The sequence below is a fragment of the Pseudophryne corroboree genome, chromosome 4, assembly GCF_028390025.1.
Source record: "Pseudophryne corroboree isolate aPseCor3 chromosome 4, aPseCor3.hap2, whole genome shotgun sequence".
Classification (NCBI taxonomy): domain Eukaryota; kingdom Metazoa; phylum Chordata; class Amphibia; order Anura; family Myobatrachidae; genus Pseudophryne; species Pseudophryne corroboree.
In genome coordinates, this window is record NC_086447.1 from 366,967,841 (window position 1) to 366,984,936 (window position 17,096).

At 44.3% G+C, this 17,096-nt stretch overlaps 1 protein-coding gene across 5 annotated transcripts in view; it reads right to left on the reverse strand.

The window, feature by feature from the left end:
- Positions 1–1,651: 1,651 nt before the first annotated feature.
- Positions 1,652–17,096, reverse strand: part of ARMC9 (armadillo repeat containing 9) — a 433,139-nt gene continuing 417,694 nt past the window's right edge. For 4 of the 5 annotated variants that reach the window (XM_063916557.1, XM_063916560.1, XM_063916558.1 and 1 more), the window contains 6 exons: positions 16,816–16,920; positions 16,190–16,305; positions 11,778–11,902; positions 4,117–4,243; positions 3,700–3,848; positions 1,652–2,146 (listed from right to left, as the gene is read on the reverse strand). In XM_063916557.1, coding sequence (XP_063772627.1) covers positions 2,124–2,146; positions 3,700–3,848; positions 4,117–4,243; positions 11,778–11,902; positions 16,190–16,305; positions 16,816–16,920 — 645 coding nt within the window. In that variant the 3' untranslated portion in view covers positions 1,652–2,123. The remainder of the gene's footprint in view (positions 2,147–3,699; positions 3,849–4,116; positions 4,244–11,777; positions 11,903–16,189; positions 16,306–16,815; positions 16,921–17,096) is intronic. The other variant, XM_063916559.1, reaches the window with a different exon arrangement.

Genomic DNA, 17,096 nt, shown 5'->3' on the forward strand with positions numbered 1-17,096 from the left:
GAGACAGTGCAACTTCCAGTGTAACTCCCATTATAGATTGTGTAACGCCCATTATAGCCAGTGTAACTCCCTTTATATACCGGGTATATCTCTTTTTATCCAAAGGATTTTTGTCATTTTAGAAACAGAGTGTTTTGAAATCTGTCAATCTTGTCTGCATAAAAGTACATAGAATTTGACAGCATATAAGAACCTCTTGGCCCATCTAGTCTGCCCATAAATGTATATTTTATGTTTATCATTTAATATTGTACCTGTATTACTATTTTTCTTTTGATTGCATAATAGAATACACAGCTTTATTATATGCATCTTTTTCATACTTTCACCCAACAAGCACAGCACCGTAATGCAGTGGTTCTCAAAATGTTTGCTGTGGCGCCTTAGGGTACTTGCAGGGGTGCCTTGATTGGTGGTCCAGGACCAATCAAAATTATTCATGTTCAATGTAATAGGCAAAACGAGTGCTGGTTGCTGTCAGTCATAAACTATGTGGACAAACAGACTCAAATCCTGTCCCTTACCACACAATTGAGCCTAAGGATGACATATAAACACAATTTACTTAATTTAATATTTCTTTCTAATTTTCTCAATAAAAAAAACTTTTGGCCTAGGGGTGCCCTGAATAAAAATTCTGATACTTTAGGGCGCCGTGATTCAAAAAAGTTTTGGAACCACTGTCGTAATGTAATTGTCAGGTTCTCCCAAGTACAGCAAACCAAGTGAGAGTTCAGTATACAAGTGGTGATGCAAGAGCTGCTCCCAGAAATAATGAGTACAGTACATGTTATTCTTAAAGTGTCTGTTTGCTAATGATATGCTGCATTGTGACACAGGTACCATAAAGCCCTGCTCAGAATTCCTTTTTTTATTTTTTATTCCAGTCATGGAATATAGGATTTATATTTTTGTGCATATGGCTTACACTTACACAATGCACGAGTGTTACAATAAAAGCATAACATGGCTAAATTATGTTTGGAAGCAAAATGATATCATTTTTATATTATCTAACAAAACCTTTGTAACTTGTATGTTCAGTTCATTTGTCGCCAGTAATTTATTTTACTGTATAGGTAGGCCGCTTATCGTCAGATAAGAGTTTGAGAGATCTCCTAAGCAAACTAACATTATTAAATCTGCCATTACAGTATCTGCCCTTAATATCAGTTTGCATAGCATATCCAGGTAACACTATTTGTTTTAATAACCGGGGCGATCTGATCTAGACTTCCCCCTCACTGCTTCTTTACCATCGTTTGTGTCTCAGTTTGCATTTGCCATTTCCGGCGCCACCATTTCAAATTCAACTTCTTAAAAGTGAAATCGATAATACTTTCCTTATCTCAAGCTCCTCATGTCCCTGAACTTTCCAATTATCCCAGCAACTCCACATGGTCCTGTGCCGGCCATCTTCTTGTCGCTGATCTCTTAATCTGATTTTCATTTCCAATCATTGACCAAATCCTGTTCCTGTCACTTATGAATCCTCTATTATATACGGTCAACTGAGCACATGGCACCTGGAATTGCTCCCAACGCAGGAAAGGGGTCCCAGCATGCGAGTGGGACATGATATGTGGCCCCCCTGAGATGCTGCTACATCTATGTGCTTTGGTGGAGCATATAGGACTGTCTGCTCTTGTCATAACAGTGAAAAGATCCAAGTATATTTTAATACAAAATTAAAACAAACTTTATACAAAGTTGATTTGTAATCAAGTTATTACATTTTACAGCAACACTTTATATAAATAAATAAATAAACCAAAACAATAGATCTGATGATGAGCTTAAAAGGTGAACCCCAGATTGGACCAAACATTGCATTTATTACGATTTGCAGTGCTCTCCATTTATTAGCTACGTGCACACTAAAGTTTTGAGTCATCAATAAATAAATGGAATTAGGTGTAATCCCTGGTCCAATATATGAATACGGATTAGCATAAATCACTGTAAAGCACTCTGCTAACAAAATGTTCTTTTGCAATAAGCACCTGCAAACTGTGGTATGCAGAACCATTTCCTCTGGCAGACAGGTTCCAGGAGGGATTACTCCAATGACCATGTAGACCAAGGTAACACGTAACTCACTGATGTTCCTACAGCAGATCTGTTCACTTTCTGTAAGACTGGCTGCCTAGTGAATAAAACAGACACCGGTTAGACTCAGGCAACACACCTGAATAGAGTGTAGCCTGTCATACCTAGAAAACGTATTAAAAAATTCAAGATGTTAGTTGGAAAACAACAGTAAGTAGAATATTAGCACACATGCAAGAAATACAGGGCTGAGTTTATAATAATAAAAAGGTTGCTAAACCCCCTCCTGAGTCCACTTCCATGTATTGCAAGTATATGTTTTAAATGTACTTCACTCCTTAGGTCACAAGGTTTCTAATATATTAAATAAAACAGCAATATTAGCATAGGAATAATATCTAAAATGATCATAGATCATAAAAAGGAATTTAAAACCAGCAAATTATTTAGAACCCACGCTGGATTGTAGCTATTCAGGTACACTGCTGAAATAGGTGGATTTTGATTGTTAAAGCACTCCTCTCAGATCCCTGATGCCCTATTACATATCAATAAGTGCTTAACAGGTATTTTTTACTCCTAGTCCATGATCCAGAAGTCCCATGATCATATAATAGGTCAAGATCACAGGCATATTACACTTACACTTACACAAGTTTTCAGAAAGAACACTGAAGTGATGACATTAGCGCTCGCAATAACATATGTATATGGAGGCGTTTGTACATATACTAGCATCGCTTGTGAAGCATAAGATTAGAAAAAAACAGAACTTATATTTTACAGAATTATTTAATTATTTTTTTAACATGATGCAAGACTATCGTAATACTGTATGATGGTATTAATTATTAAGCATGGGATATGTGTTAATGGGGACAATAATACATCTAATAAAATGGGGAATGTTGCAACAAAAAAGCCTAATTGGAGTGACGATTGGGCCGGGAAGAATGATAAGAAATTTACAATGCTAACATAAGAAAGAGCGACACACCTTGTCTCTGAGTATTCTTATCAAATTGCAAAAGCTGTTTTATAAAGGTTAATTATTTCGGTCTTAGTTGGACAATAAAGTGTGTCAATTATGTTTGCACATAGATAAATAGAAATGGCAATACCTGTTGGCTAACACCGTCACTGAAAGAAGGAATGAAAGCTGTATCTGCAATATGTCAGCTACAGTACTTTATACAACATACATGTACGCTCTTGGAAATTAGAATTTGGCCTGCAGGATGCATATTTTCTGTATGGGGTGCACAGTATTTTCTGCTGAACACTGCTTGTGGGGATAGACTTCATTATTACCAGGGAGTCCAGAACGGTCTCTGTGCAATATCCTCTATACACTGTGCCAAGCAGCACAGTCAGACTGGAAACACATGTCCCAAAGCTGATGGCCCAGGTGAGCAGGATGCACATGTCAAGCTCCAGTCCAGATAATTAGAGGATGTGGCCCATAAACAGTAACACTGAACAGAAAGACTGTTGATGTTACAGTTTATCCTCCACAGAAAAGGGAATCTCTACACTATATACAACTAGTTCTAGTGAGTAACCACCATGTTTTTCAGCTTGGCGCCTAAGAAAAAAAAAAAAAAGACAGCATATAAAATGTTGTAAATCCTGCTTTTTTTTAATACGTACTCTGTCTGCTTCGGGTGGAGGATCCAGCTGAACTGGGGCGACTGGTTTGCTGTGGTCCAGACTGGGAAAACTGAGGAGCTATTGTAGGAGTCTTGGCCTTGCGGGGGCTGGTACTCTGCACTTCAGGACTGCGTGGGTGCCAGGTTCTGCTGTAGGAGAGATCATGGGGAAGAATGGAGAGATAAGAGTGGGTTACTACAGTAACAGTACAGTGACAGGTCAAAAGTTGATCTACACAGTGAAAGGATTCCAGGGTGTGGAAGTACAATGTCATATTGAGTAACATGATGTTATAGCCTATAAGCCATCATTATTTGTTGGGCAGATCAGTTTTAGAACTTTGGCACTGGAAACACCGAGAAAGTTTTGGCCGGTGATCAATTTCACTCTGTGATATATGCATCATAAGGCAATCACCTGTTACTGTGCCCATTGCTCTTCTCCATACCAAGATCTAGAATTCGAGGCGAAGAAGGAGATATGTGCCCACGCTGCTCTGACCGACTGGGCGATGAAAAAAGCTGGGATGCCTCTGTGTCAATGGCTAGGAGAAAGAATATGATGGTAAGTAGAAAGTAAATTCTAATCTAGTCTATGGTTCAATCCACACCATTTGATGTAACACATATCAGGGTCCGTACAGCAACGGTATGAAGCATAAAGAACAAAGGGGCTAATTCAGACCTGATCGCTGCTGTGCGGTTTCGCACAGCAGCGATCAGGTCTGTACTGCGCATGCACAGACGCCGCAGTGCGCTGGCGATTGCCAGACAGTCGACGGCTGTCTTAGCCCTGCGATCGCCTCTGCCTGACTGACAGGCAGAGGCGGTCGCAGGGCGGGAGGGAGCGGGCCGGCGGTGTTTGGCCGCCGTTTAGGCGGCACGCGGTATGGGCAACGCATGCGAGCCTGCACTGTTGGAGCGGGGGGGGGGGGCGCCGGCCACAGCAGCTGCGTGACGTCACACACAGCTGCTGCGACCCAGGCAGCGATGAGTAGCTCCCTGCCAGCGTGCAGGAGCTGCGCTGGTTGTGAGCTACTCTTCCCATACCAAAGCATCGCCGCTGTGCGATGCTTTTGTACTTGTGCGGGGGAGGGTCTACATTTAGCACATCTACGATCAGGTCTGAATTAGGCCTAAAGACACTATCACCAATGGGTTTGGTATAGAAGATCTACAGTAATTAGACAGTCATCGACATGCATTAGGTCGACAGGCTCAAAAGGTCTGCAGGGTCGAAAGGTAGACTGTAGAATAGGTCGACAGGTACAAAATGTCGACATGAAATTCCCTGAAATCGTTGACACAAGTTTTTTTACATTTTTGAAGTGTCATTTTGTATATTTCACCATCTGTGATCATAATCAGTGTAAACATGTACACAGTACCCTCGCGGACTTGCTTCACTCGCCATGCTTTGGGCAAGGTGGCCTGCTGCACTAACCTCAGGTTACTATTCTCAATCGTAGTCCACGTGGATGGTAAATCAAGCAAAGGTTGAAAAATATGTAAAACCCCCCCAAAAAAAACTTGTCGACCGTATGTGTCTCGCCCATTGTTATGTCGACCTTTTGTACCTGTCAATCCTATGCGCGGTCTACCTTTTACCTGTCGACCTTTTGAGCCTGTCGACCTATTGACTGTTTATCTAGACACTGTCTATCTATTTATTGGAATCAGCGGCAGCTACTGCACCGACCAAAATGTGCATGCGGGAGCTGGCCACCACATATGAACATACATGTGAAGTTGTATGCAACACGTGCTGGCTTCCTTCCCTGGGGATCGGCAGCTGCCGCACGCATGGAAGAAAGGCACATAGTGCTCTGCCTATCTATCATCAATAAGCCCATCCCCAGGCTGCCATTGGCTGGTTTACAGGAGCTTGAGTGCAGGCTTATTGATGATAGACAAACTGAGCAGTGTATGCCTGTCTTCCATGAGTGTGGTGGCTGCTGATTCCCAGGTAAGGAAGCCAGCACATATGTTACATACAACTTCACATGTATGTTCATATGTACTGGCCAGCTCCCGCTGCACACTTTGGCCGGCACTGCAGCCCAGGGGCAGCAGCGACTGCTGATTGGAACCCACCACCACCTAAAGAAAAGCATAACCAACGACACAAGTCAGACTAAATTCCTTTCCCAATGTATCCATCTCTTTATAGCATTACATTTTTATTCATCTGCTTTGTGACACAAAATGCTGTTGTGAATTGTGTTGATGCTGGGTACTTCCAGTAATACAGACACAAACAACTAGAGCATCCATGCACAGACAGCTTCCTGTCTCACAGGATAAAGAGACAGATTTCCTGATTACTCTGGAGAAGATTCTGGATAGAGTACATATCTTTGAACATCTGCATGTGATTGCCACCTGCTCTGGGGTCACAGTGCGGACACTGTCAAAGAGATCTACATATGGCTTTGGTGATGAGCAAATCACACACAGACTCCAGACTTAATAGCGAAACATAAGAGAAAATAGCTTACACAGTGCTACCAATTATTAATATAGTTAAAATACATATTTATAACATATCAAAATTTCATACAAATCACAATACACATACAAAATGCCTTAAAAAGGTAATATTCATGCTGATGGGTTTTAAAAGTCCAAAATAGGAAATTGTGTAGGCAATATGCAGTTAATGCTTGGAGGTTAATTGTAGCAGGCTTAGTGGGTAAGAGCATGTCCACCCATGGGTTTTAGTCCATCAATGAAAGGTATTACCGGTGATAAGGTGATTGAGTTTGACCCTTTTAGCGGTGGTCTAGGGCTGCTGGACATCCAACACAAATTGTACGGAGTCCCCACCAGTTTATAAAGCTGGCAACAGAAGTTTGAGCACTCCGCCCTTTAAATATCCCAACGTAGCCTTCCAAGTATAACCTCCTGGTTCAGGTAACCTGGCACTTTTCGGTGGTCCTGGCAGCTTTATCAAAGGTGTCTTAACTGTCCTCCAGCGACCTTTTATATATTGTAAATAATTAAGATGGCAATTTCCCATCAGCCAACAGTCAGCATGTAATTAGTATACAAGGGGAAAAAAGTTGCAGGTGCACTATCTCACACCAGCTCAACCTGTAATAACCAAAGGCATTTAGCATAATCCTGGCCAGGGCTATGAGTTTACCCACCGCGCCAAGGTAGCCTCTCATTGGGTAAGTCCCTAACACTAACTATAGGGGTTCAGGTCCGGGGGGCCCCTATAGTTACTGCTAGGGACTTACCCAATGAGAGGCTACCTTGGCGCGGTGGGTAAGCTCATTGCCCTGGCCAGGATTATGCTAAATGCCTTTGGTTATTACAGGTTGAGCTGGTGTGAGATAGTGCACCTGCAACTTTTTTCCCCTTGTATACTGTATCAAGCAGAGTAGCACCTCATTACTTAATTATGGTGTGAAAACTAGGGCCCCCCTCCTTTAGCATGTAATTAGTTTAAGTTTATATTAGTTTGTTTTTCCTGAGTTGGCTAATATACACAAAAACGTTGCCTCACTAGTGTTTCTATACCTCATTATATGCTATTATTGTAAAAACTTAAACTAATTACTGACTGTTGGCTGATGGGAAATTGCCATCTTAATTATTTACAATATATAAAAGGTCTCTGGAGGACAGTTAAGACACCTTTGATAAAGCTGCCAGGACCACCGAAAAGTGCCAGGTTACCTGAACCAGGAGGTTATACTTGGAAGGCTACGTTGGGATATTAAAAGGATGGAGCACTCAAACTTCTGTTGCCAGCTTTTTAAAACGGTGTGGACTCCGTACAATTTGTGTTGGGTGCCCAGCAGCCCTAGACCACCGCTAAAAGAGTCAAACCCAATCACCTAATAACCGGTAATACCTTTCATTTATGGACTAAAACCCATAGTGGGTTAGAGCATGTCCACCCAAGCCTGCTACAATTATCCTCCAAGTATTAACTTCATATTGACTAAACAATTTCCTAATTTGGATTTTTAAAACCCATCAGCATGAATATTACCTTTTGCATTGTGTATGTGTACTGTGATTTGTCTGAAATTCTATCATATTATAAATATATGTATTTAAACTATATTAATAATTTGTAGCACTATGTATGCTATTTTCTCTCTAAGGGGTATATGCAATTGTGGTCGAATTCCCGAAATTGTCGAATTTCGGGAATTTTTCTCCAAAAAAAAAAAAATCGTCAATGCAATTCAGTGCTTTCCGTCAAAAAAACGGACTTTCAAAATTCGACTTTTTGAAATTCGACTTTTGTCAAATTCGACTTTTCTGCAATGATACAAGTGCTGCAATTCGACCAAAGTGTATTCAATTCAAGTTTGAAAATTCGACAACAGTGCTTTTAGACAGTAAATTCGTCATTTTCAATCCGCCACACTTTGGAGGGTGAAACCAATAAAAAAAAATTAAAACATGTTTTTTTTGGTGTGTTTTTTTTTGGGTAATAGCATATCTATTTATATTAGAAGGGATTAGGTACTTGGTTTGTCTTTTTTGGAGGCACATGTATTATTTATATATTTTTAAAAATATATATATATATATATATATTTTTTTTTTATAGCTGGAACGGTAAAATCAAGGAAAAAAATGGCGTGGGGTCCCCCCTCCAAAGCATAACCAGCCTCGGGCTCTTCGAGCTGGTCCTAGTTCTAAAAATGCGGGGGAAAATTTGACAGGGGATCCCCCATATTTTTAAAACCAGCACAGGGCTCTGCGCCTGGTGCTGGCGCAAAAAATACGGGGGACAAAAAGAGTAGGGGTCCCCCGTATTTTTTACACCAGCATCGGGCTCCACTAGCTGGACAGATAATGCCACAGCCAGGGGTCACTTTTATACAGTGCCCTGCGGCCGTGGCATTAAATATCCAACTAGTCACCCCTGGCCGGGATACCCTGGGGGAGTGGGGACCCCTTCAATCAAGGGGTCCCCCCCCCCAGCCACCCAAGGGCCAGGGGTGAAGCCCGAGGCTGTCCCCCCCATCCAAGGGCTGCGGATGGGAGGCTGATAGCCTTGAGAAAAATGTCAGAATATTGTTTTTCCCCGTAGTACTACAAGTCCCAGCAAGCCTCCCCCGCAAGCTAGTACTTGGAGAACCACAAGTACCAGCATGCGGGAGAAAAACGGGCCCGCTGGTACCTGTAGTACTACTGGGGGAAAAATACCCAAATAAAAACAGGACACACACACCGTGACAAGTACAACTTTATTACATACTGCCGACACACACATACTTACCTATGTTGACACGCCGACTGCCACAGTCTCCGACGATCCGAGGGTACCTGTGGAAAAAATTATACTCACCTGCCAGTGCCCAGAGATAAATCCACGTCCAGAGATAATCCTTGTACTTGGCAAAAAAAAAACACAAACACCCGAACCACCGGACAGAAAGGGGTCCCATGTTGACACATGTGACCCCTTTCCCCGAATGCCGGGACATCACGTGACTCCTGTCACTGAGGTCCCTTCAGCCAATCAGGAAGCGCTACTCCGTGGCGCTCACCTGATTGGCTGTGCGCATCTAAGCTCAGACAGCGCATCGCACAGCTGCCTCCATTACTTTCAATGGTGGGAACTTTGCCGTCAGCGGTGGGGTTACCCGCGGTCAGCCGCTGACCGCGGGTGACCCCACCACTAACCGCAAAGTTCCCACCATTGAATATAATGGAGGGAGCTGTGCGATGCGCTGACAGCTCAGACGCGCACAGAGCCAATCAGCAGAGTGCAAGGACGTTGCGCTCGCTGATTGGCTTACGAGACCTTTCAGTGACAGCAGTCACGAGGGGGTCTCTCTGCATTCGGGGAAAGGGGTCCCATGTGCCGACACACACATACTTACCTATGTTGACACGCCGACTGCCACAGTCTCCGACGATCCGAGGGTACCTGTGAAAAAATTATACTCACCTTCCAGCGTCCAGAGATAAATCCACGTCCAGAGTATAATCCAGGTACTTGGCAAAATAACAAAACGCAAAAACCCGTGCAGCGGACTGAAAGGGGTCCCATATTGACACATGAAACCCCTTTCCCCGAATGCAGAGACCTCTCCGTGACAGCTGTCACTGAAAGGTCTCTTCAGCCAATCAGCGAGTGCAACGTCCTTGCACTCTGCTGATTGGCTCTGCGCGTCTGAGCTCAGACAGCGCATCGCAAAGCCTCTCCATTATATTCAATGGTGGGAACCTTGCGGTTAGCGGTGGGGTCACCCGCCGGTCAGCGGCTGACCGCGGGTAACCCCCTCGCTGACGGCAAAGTTCCCACCATTGAATATAATGGAGAGAGCTGTGCGATGCGCTGTCACAGCACAGACAGCGCACAGCCACAGCCACGTAGTAGCGCTTCCTGATTGGCTGAAGGGACCTCAGTGACAGGAGTCACGTGGGGTCCCGGCACATTCGGGGAAAGGGGTCTCATGTGTCAATATGGGACCCCTTTTCAGTCCGCTGGCACGGGTTTTTGCGTTTTGTTATTTTGCCAAGTACCTGGATTATACTCTGGACGTGGATTTATCTCTGGACGCTGGAAGGTGAGTATAATTTTTTCACAGGTACCCTCGGATCGTCGGAGACTGTGGCAGTCGGCGTGTCAACATAGGTAAGTATGTGTGTGTCGGCAGTATGTAATAAAGTTGTACTTGTCACGGTGTGTGTGTCCTGTTTTTATTTGGGTATTTTTTCCCAGTAGTACTACAGGTACCAGCGGGCCCGTTTTTCTGCCGCATGCTGGTACTTGTGGTTCTCCAAGTACCAGCTTGCGGGGGAGGCTTGCTGGGACTTGTAGTACTACTGGAAAAAACAATATTCTGACATTTTTCTCAAGGCTATCAGCCTCCCATCCGCAGCTCTTGGATGGGGGGGACAGCCTCGGGCTTCACCCCTGGCCCTTGGGTGGCTGGGGGGGGGGGGACCCCTTGATTGAAGGTGTCCCCACTCCCCCAGGGTACCCCGGCCAGGGGTGACTAGTTGGATATTTAATGCCACGGCCGCAGGGCACTGTATAAAAGTGACCCCCGGCTGTGGCATTATCTGTCCAGCTAGTGGAGCCCGATGCTGGTGTAAAAAATATGGAGGACCCCTACTCTTTTTGTCCCCCGTATTTTTTGCACCAGCACCAGGCGCAGAGCCCGGTGCTGGTTTTAAAAATACGGGGGATCCCCCGTCAATTTTTTCCCCGCATTTTTAGAACCAGGACCAGCTCGAAGAGCCCGAGGCTGGTTATGCTTTGGAGGGGGGACCCCACGCCATTTTTTTCCGGGTTTTTCCCGTTTTTTTAATTTGCGGCAAAATCCGGCAAATCGTCCGTTTTTCGCCCGCGGGAATGTCGAATCCGATTTTCATTGAATATGGTGAATTCCGGCAGCCACCTGCCGGAATTCACCTGTCGAATTGTGTCGAATTAAAAAAACGGCGATAATTTTCCGCGATTCGCCCGCAATTGCATATACCCCTATATCTTTTGGGGAAGTACCTGCTCCATATTTTCCCAGCTGTGCTATTGAAGCAGCTTATTGGTAGCACAGATATTTATATACTTGGTAATAATTCTTCTGCATCATAGCGAAACAGTGGTGTCCCTAGTTGAACACTAAGCACTAATATTTAATATCCAAGGTTCCTGCCTCTGTTTGATGACACAGGAGCCTATTCCTTACTGAGGGCAGTGACCTCTCAATGGAAATACAGTGTTCACTGTTGGTTGCACATGTTCTAGACAACAGATACAAACTGAATCCGAAACAGACATGCATGGTAACACAATGATTGCTCCACAAGTACAGTCTTCATTGGCCCAAATGTCCTGAACAATCACTGTCTTGTTCTACACAGACAATTTAACAGCTAAAACCGGTACAAAAGATCACTGCTTGTACATGAGTGCACTGCACTTAGAAGAAGAGTGTTATTACGGGTGGTCCATACCATACTACACCCGTTATTACATGTGAATGATCTGTAAGATCAGATCCAAAAATCTTCAAAAATGTGTAAATTATAGTTTAAACAGCATTGTATTCTCTTGGACATTGAAAGGATAAGCATACTTGTCTAGGAATCGCTTACATGTTGATGATGCACAGTATTCAGGAGTAACAGGGCGGCTTCCACTACGTGTGGGTGGTCTTGAGGACATTTGTAAAATTCTGAAAGAGCTTGAAGGAACCGATGGTGAGACTGTGTTTTCTGGCCTGATAAAGAATTAAAAAAATAAAATCTGCCAATTTAACAATTTTGCATAGAAAACTCAATAATGAAAACAGAAACATACACACAATCTTCATTTGACCTCAGCTACTTGCTTGTGCATCATCTATACATTGCATACTTGCCTACCTGACCCTCTCCATGAGGGAGAAAATGCTCTGTTCCTGGACTTTCCTGGTAATGTATGATTGCCATCACCTGTGGTGAAACATCTTTCTAATCAATTAACTAGCTCACCAGAGGCGATGGCAATCATACATTACCAGGAAAGTCCAGGAACAGAGCATTTTCTCCCTCATGGAGAGGGTCAGGTAGGCAAGTATGATACATTCAGACCCACTATGTAAACACAGCAGCACAGACTTTGCTATTATAAGACAATATTCATTTTTCCAAGGCATCCACGGCAGGATAACCAGGTGGTCTTCAGTATGCCACCGCCCGAGATCCCGGCGACCAGCATACCGGCGTCGGCATGCCGACACATTCTCCCTCTTGGGGGTCCACGACCCCCCTGAAGCGAGAATAAATAGCGTGGCGCGCTTTAGCGCTCGCCCAGCTGTCGGTATGCCGGCGCCGGTATGCTGGCCCCCGGGATCCTGGCCGCCGGCCCCTCATACTACACCCGGATAAACAATGGTCATTTGGAAAAGTTTTTTTTGACAGCTAGACATATTGTACTCAACTCCGGGGAGCATAAGAAAGGGGCAGTGTGCCATTCTCATACAGTGTATGATTTGGCATTTGTGCTCATTACATTATACTACTATTCATGAGCATATCTGCATATTGAAAAAGTGTGTTAGTCACTTCTGGAAATCCACTGTGAAAAACACAAAATTTCCATACTCTCCAAGTATCTGTACTGATCAAGTCTATTTGCACTCTAAAAAAGATCTGATCCCTTATAATGCAGTATTCAACGCCCAAATGTCCCTTTCAGACCCCTCTAGTCACCATTTTGTTATTGTGCTTTTGTGTTGAATATGGTGCAAAAATACTACCACTTAACACTTTCCGCTCACCCCAATCAGCAAATTCTCCAACCAAATGCTGCACAAGTCCATCAATGCACAATCCTCAGAAGCTTGGGCGGGTACAGTGCAATTGTATGGCTCATAAGTGAACCCAACTGTCTTACCATTTTGGAAAAGCCTGCATTTGAACCCTTTGTGAGCGCCCTATGGGGTATATGCAATTGCGGTCGAATTCCCGAAATTGTCGAATTTCGGGTCATTTTCGACCAAAAAAAAAATTCGCCTATGCAATTCAGTGCTTTCCGACCAAAAAACGGACTTTCAAAATTCGACTTTTTGAAATTCGAATTTTTGCAAATTCGACTTTTCTGCAATGATATAAGTGCTGCAATTCGACCAAAGCATAGTCAATTCAAGTTTGGAAATTCGACAGCAGTGCTTTTAGACAGCAAATTCGTCATTTTCAATCCGCCACACTTTGGAGGGTGAAAACAAATAAAAAAAATTTAAACATGTTTTTTTTGTGTTTTTTTTTTTGGGAATAGCAGATCTATTTATATTAGAAGGGATTAGGTACTTTTTTTTTTTTTTTTGGAGGCACAAATATTATTTATATATTTTTTAAAATATTTTTTTTTTTTTTTTTTTTTTTTATTGCTGGAACGGTAAAATCCTAAAAAAAAATGGCGTGGGGTCCCCCCTCCAAAGCATAACCAGCCTCGGGCTCTTCGAGCTGGTCCTGGTTCTAAAAATGCGGGGAAAAAATTGACAGGGGATCCCCCGTATTTTTAAAACCAGCACCGGGCTCTGCGCCTGGTGCTGGTGCCAAAAATACGGGGGACAAAAAGCGTAGGGGTCCCCCGTATTTTTAACACCAGCATCGGGCTCCACTAGCTGGACAGATAATGCCACAGCCGGGGGTCACTTTTATGCCGTGCCCTGCGGCTGTGGCATTAAATATCCAACTAGTCACCCCTGGCCGGGGTACCCTGGGGGAGTGGGGACCCCTTCAATCAAGGGGTCCCCCCCCCCAGCCACCCAAGGGTCAGGGGTGAAGCCCGAGGCTGTCCCCCCCCCATCCAATGGGCTGCGGATGGGGGGGCTGATAGCCTTTTGTGATCATGAAAAGAATATTGTTTTTTCCAGCAGTACTACAAGTCCCAGCAAGCCTCCCCCGCAAGCTGGTACTTGGAGAACCACAAGTACCAGCATGCGGGAGAAAAACGGGCCCGCTGGTACCTGTAGTACTACTGGAAAAAAAATACCCAAATAAAAACAGAACACACACACCGTGAAAGTAAAACTTTATTTCATACGTCGACACACACATACTTACCTATGTTCACACGCCGACATCGGTCCTCTTCTCCATGTAGAATCCAGGGGTACCTGAAAATAAAAGATCAATATACTCACCTCAACCAGGCTCCAGAGATAAATCAACGTACTTGGAGAAAAAAACAAACCGAACACCCGCTCCATGCCGGACTGAAAGGGGTCCCATGCTGACACATGGGACCCCTATCCCCGAATGCAGAGAGACCTGTCAGTGACAGCTGTCACAGAAAGGTCTCTATAGCCAATCAGGAAGCGCAACTTCGTTGCGCTCATCTGATTGGCTCTGTGCGTCTGAGCAGACAGCGCATCGCACAGCCCAGTCCATTATATTCAATGGTGGGAACTTAGCGGCTAGCGGTGAGGTCACCCGCCGGTCAGCGGCTGACCGGCGGCTGACCCCCCCGCTAGCCGCTAAGTTCCCACCATTGAAAGTAATGGAGCGGTTTTGCGATGCGCTGTCACATCACAGACAGCGCACAGCCAATCAGATGAGCGCCACGGAAGTAGCGCTTCCTGATTGGCTGAAGGGACTTCAGTGACAGGAGTCACGTGATGTCCCGGCATTCGCGAGAAAGGGGTCTGATGTGAAAGCATTAGACCCCTTTCTAGTCCGGTATGGATCGTTGTTCGTTTTTTTGTTTTGCCAAGGACGTGGATTATCTCTGGACCTGGATGTACCTCTGGACGCTGGAAGGTGAGTATAATTTTTTCACAGGTACCTCGGATCGTCGGAGACCGTGGCAGTCGGCGTGTCAACATAGGTAAGTATGTGTGTGTCGGTAGTGTGTAATAAAGTTTTACTATCAAGGTGTGTGTATCCTGTTTTTATTTGGGTATTTTTTCCCCAGTAGTACTACAGGTACCAGCGGACCCGTTTTTCTCCCGCATGCTGGTACTTGTGGTTCTCCAAGCACCAGCTTGCGGGGGAGGCTTGCTGGGACTTGTAGTACTGCTGGAAAAAACAATATCTTTTTATTATCACAAAAGGCTATCAGCCCCCCCATCCGCAGCCCATTGGATGGGGGGGGACAGCCTCGGGCTTCACCCCTGGCCCTTGGGTGGCTGGGGGGGGGGGGACCCCTTGATTGAAGGGGTCCCCACTCCCCCAGGGTACCCCGGCCAGGGGTGAGTAGTTGGATATTTAATGCCACGGCCGCAGGGCACGGCATAAAAGTGACCCCCGGCTGTGGCATTATCTGTCCAGCTAGTGGAGCCCGATGCTGGTGTTAAAAATACGGGGGACCCCTACGCTTTTTGTCCCCCGTATTTTTGGCACCAGCACCAGGCGCAGAGCCCGGTGCTGGTTTTAAAAATACGGGGGATCCCTGGCCAATTTTTCCCCTGCATTTTTAGAACCAGGACCAGCTCGATGAGCCCGAGGCTGGTTATGCTTTGGAGGGGGGACCCCACGCCATTTTTTTTTCGGGTTTTTCACGTTTTTTTACCGTTTTTTTAAAATCGCGGCAAAATCCGCCAAATCGGCCGATTTTCGCCCGCGACTCTGGCGAATCCGTTTTTCATTGAATATGGTGAATTCCGGAAGCCACCTTCCGGGATTCACCTGTCGAATTGAGTCGAATTAAAAAACGGCGAAAATTGCCGCGAATTCGACCGCAATTGCATATACCCCTATGTCTGCCAGGCCTTTTTGTACTATGCTACACATTTTCTGTTTATTGTAAAGAGTTGACAGAACAAAACAATCCTCTCATAAAGCATACACTATAAGAATAGTAATATAGTATACAAGTGTAAACATGTACTATTTGCAAGTGTTACTCAACTCTCTTCTACAACACATTTAAAAGTATTTCAAGCATAACTCTTCATGATCATATTTATTGTTAAACTGATTACAGTAATTAACTTGCACATTGTATTATGTTAATGATGCTTGAAGTGAACGGTAAGGAAATATTGGAGCTGTGCATATAGATCATCTAACTGAGTGCATACATTGTATAAACAGCCCGATGAGTGCCAGGGGTTACAGGCCTCTGCAGTGGTTCATCCACACTCTGTAGTACACCTGGAAACATTCTCTTCTTCACTTTCAGTGTATGGGTCATGATCTGCGAGATGGGGAGATAAAGGATGAGGGCTATTATAGGTTATGATGGTTAGTTATACAGCACACACATATCATACAGAATATGTAATCATTCACATCAGCCCTGTCAGATATACATATATTATATATCATATGGTAGTGGGACAGACTTTTTTTTATTTTAGCTTTGTTTAAAGCTGAAGCGGATATATACATTTATACTCTTGTGTGCGCGCGCGCACACACACACACACACACACACACACACACACACACACACACACACACGGTCCCCTCTCCCGGTATCTCTCAGTCCAAAAAGACAAGAAGAGATAATGCTGTATCCGTGGACAGGGCTTCTAGTCCACACAATCACTGTCATAGACACAGAACCTTTTTTATCTGCTACGTTCAACTATATAATAAAGCGTTCAATCTGAATATCTGTTGTAAAACTGTAAAAGCGCTGTGACCCTCAACAAGACAATATTATAGCTCCTATAATACAGCTTGACTATGTAAGGAGACATACCCCAAGGTACTCTGTGGTCAGAAGCTTTTCTCCAGTCAGTTCTCCAGGTTGTGGTTGAATAACTTCATCCTTATCTAGATCAGCTTCCAGGACATCTTGTTCTTCCTGAATACAGTGTAGAGTAAGTATGCCATATGATTTAGTAGAACACCCCATTCCAAGAGTGTGTAGAACACCCCATTCCTTCATTGTACTCTAACTCAGCAAGACATTATCACATAAACATCTGTGCGCTTTGTGCTTTTGCCTGAAACGCTGCTGCGGAACACCAGTATATCTTA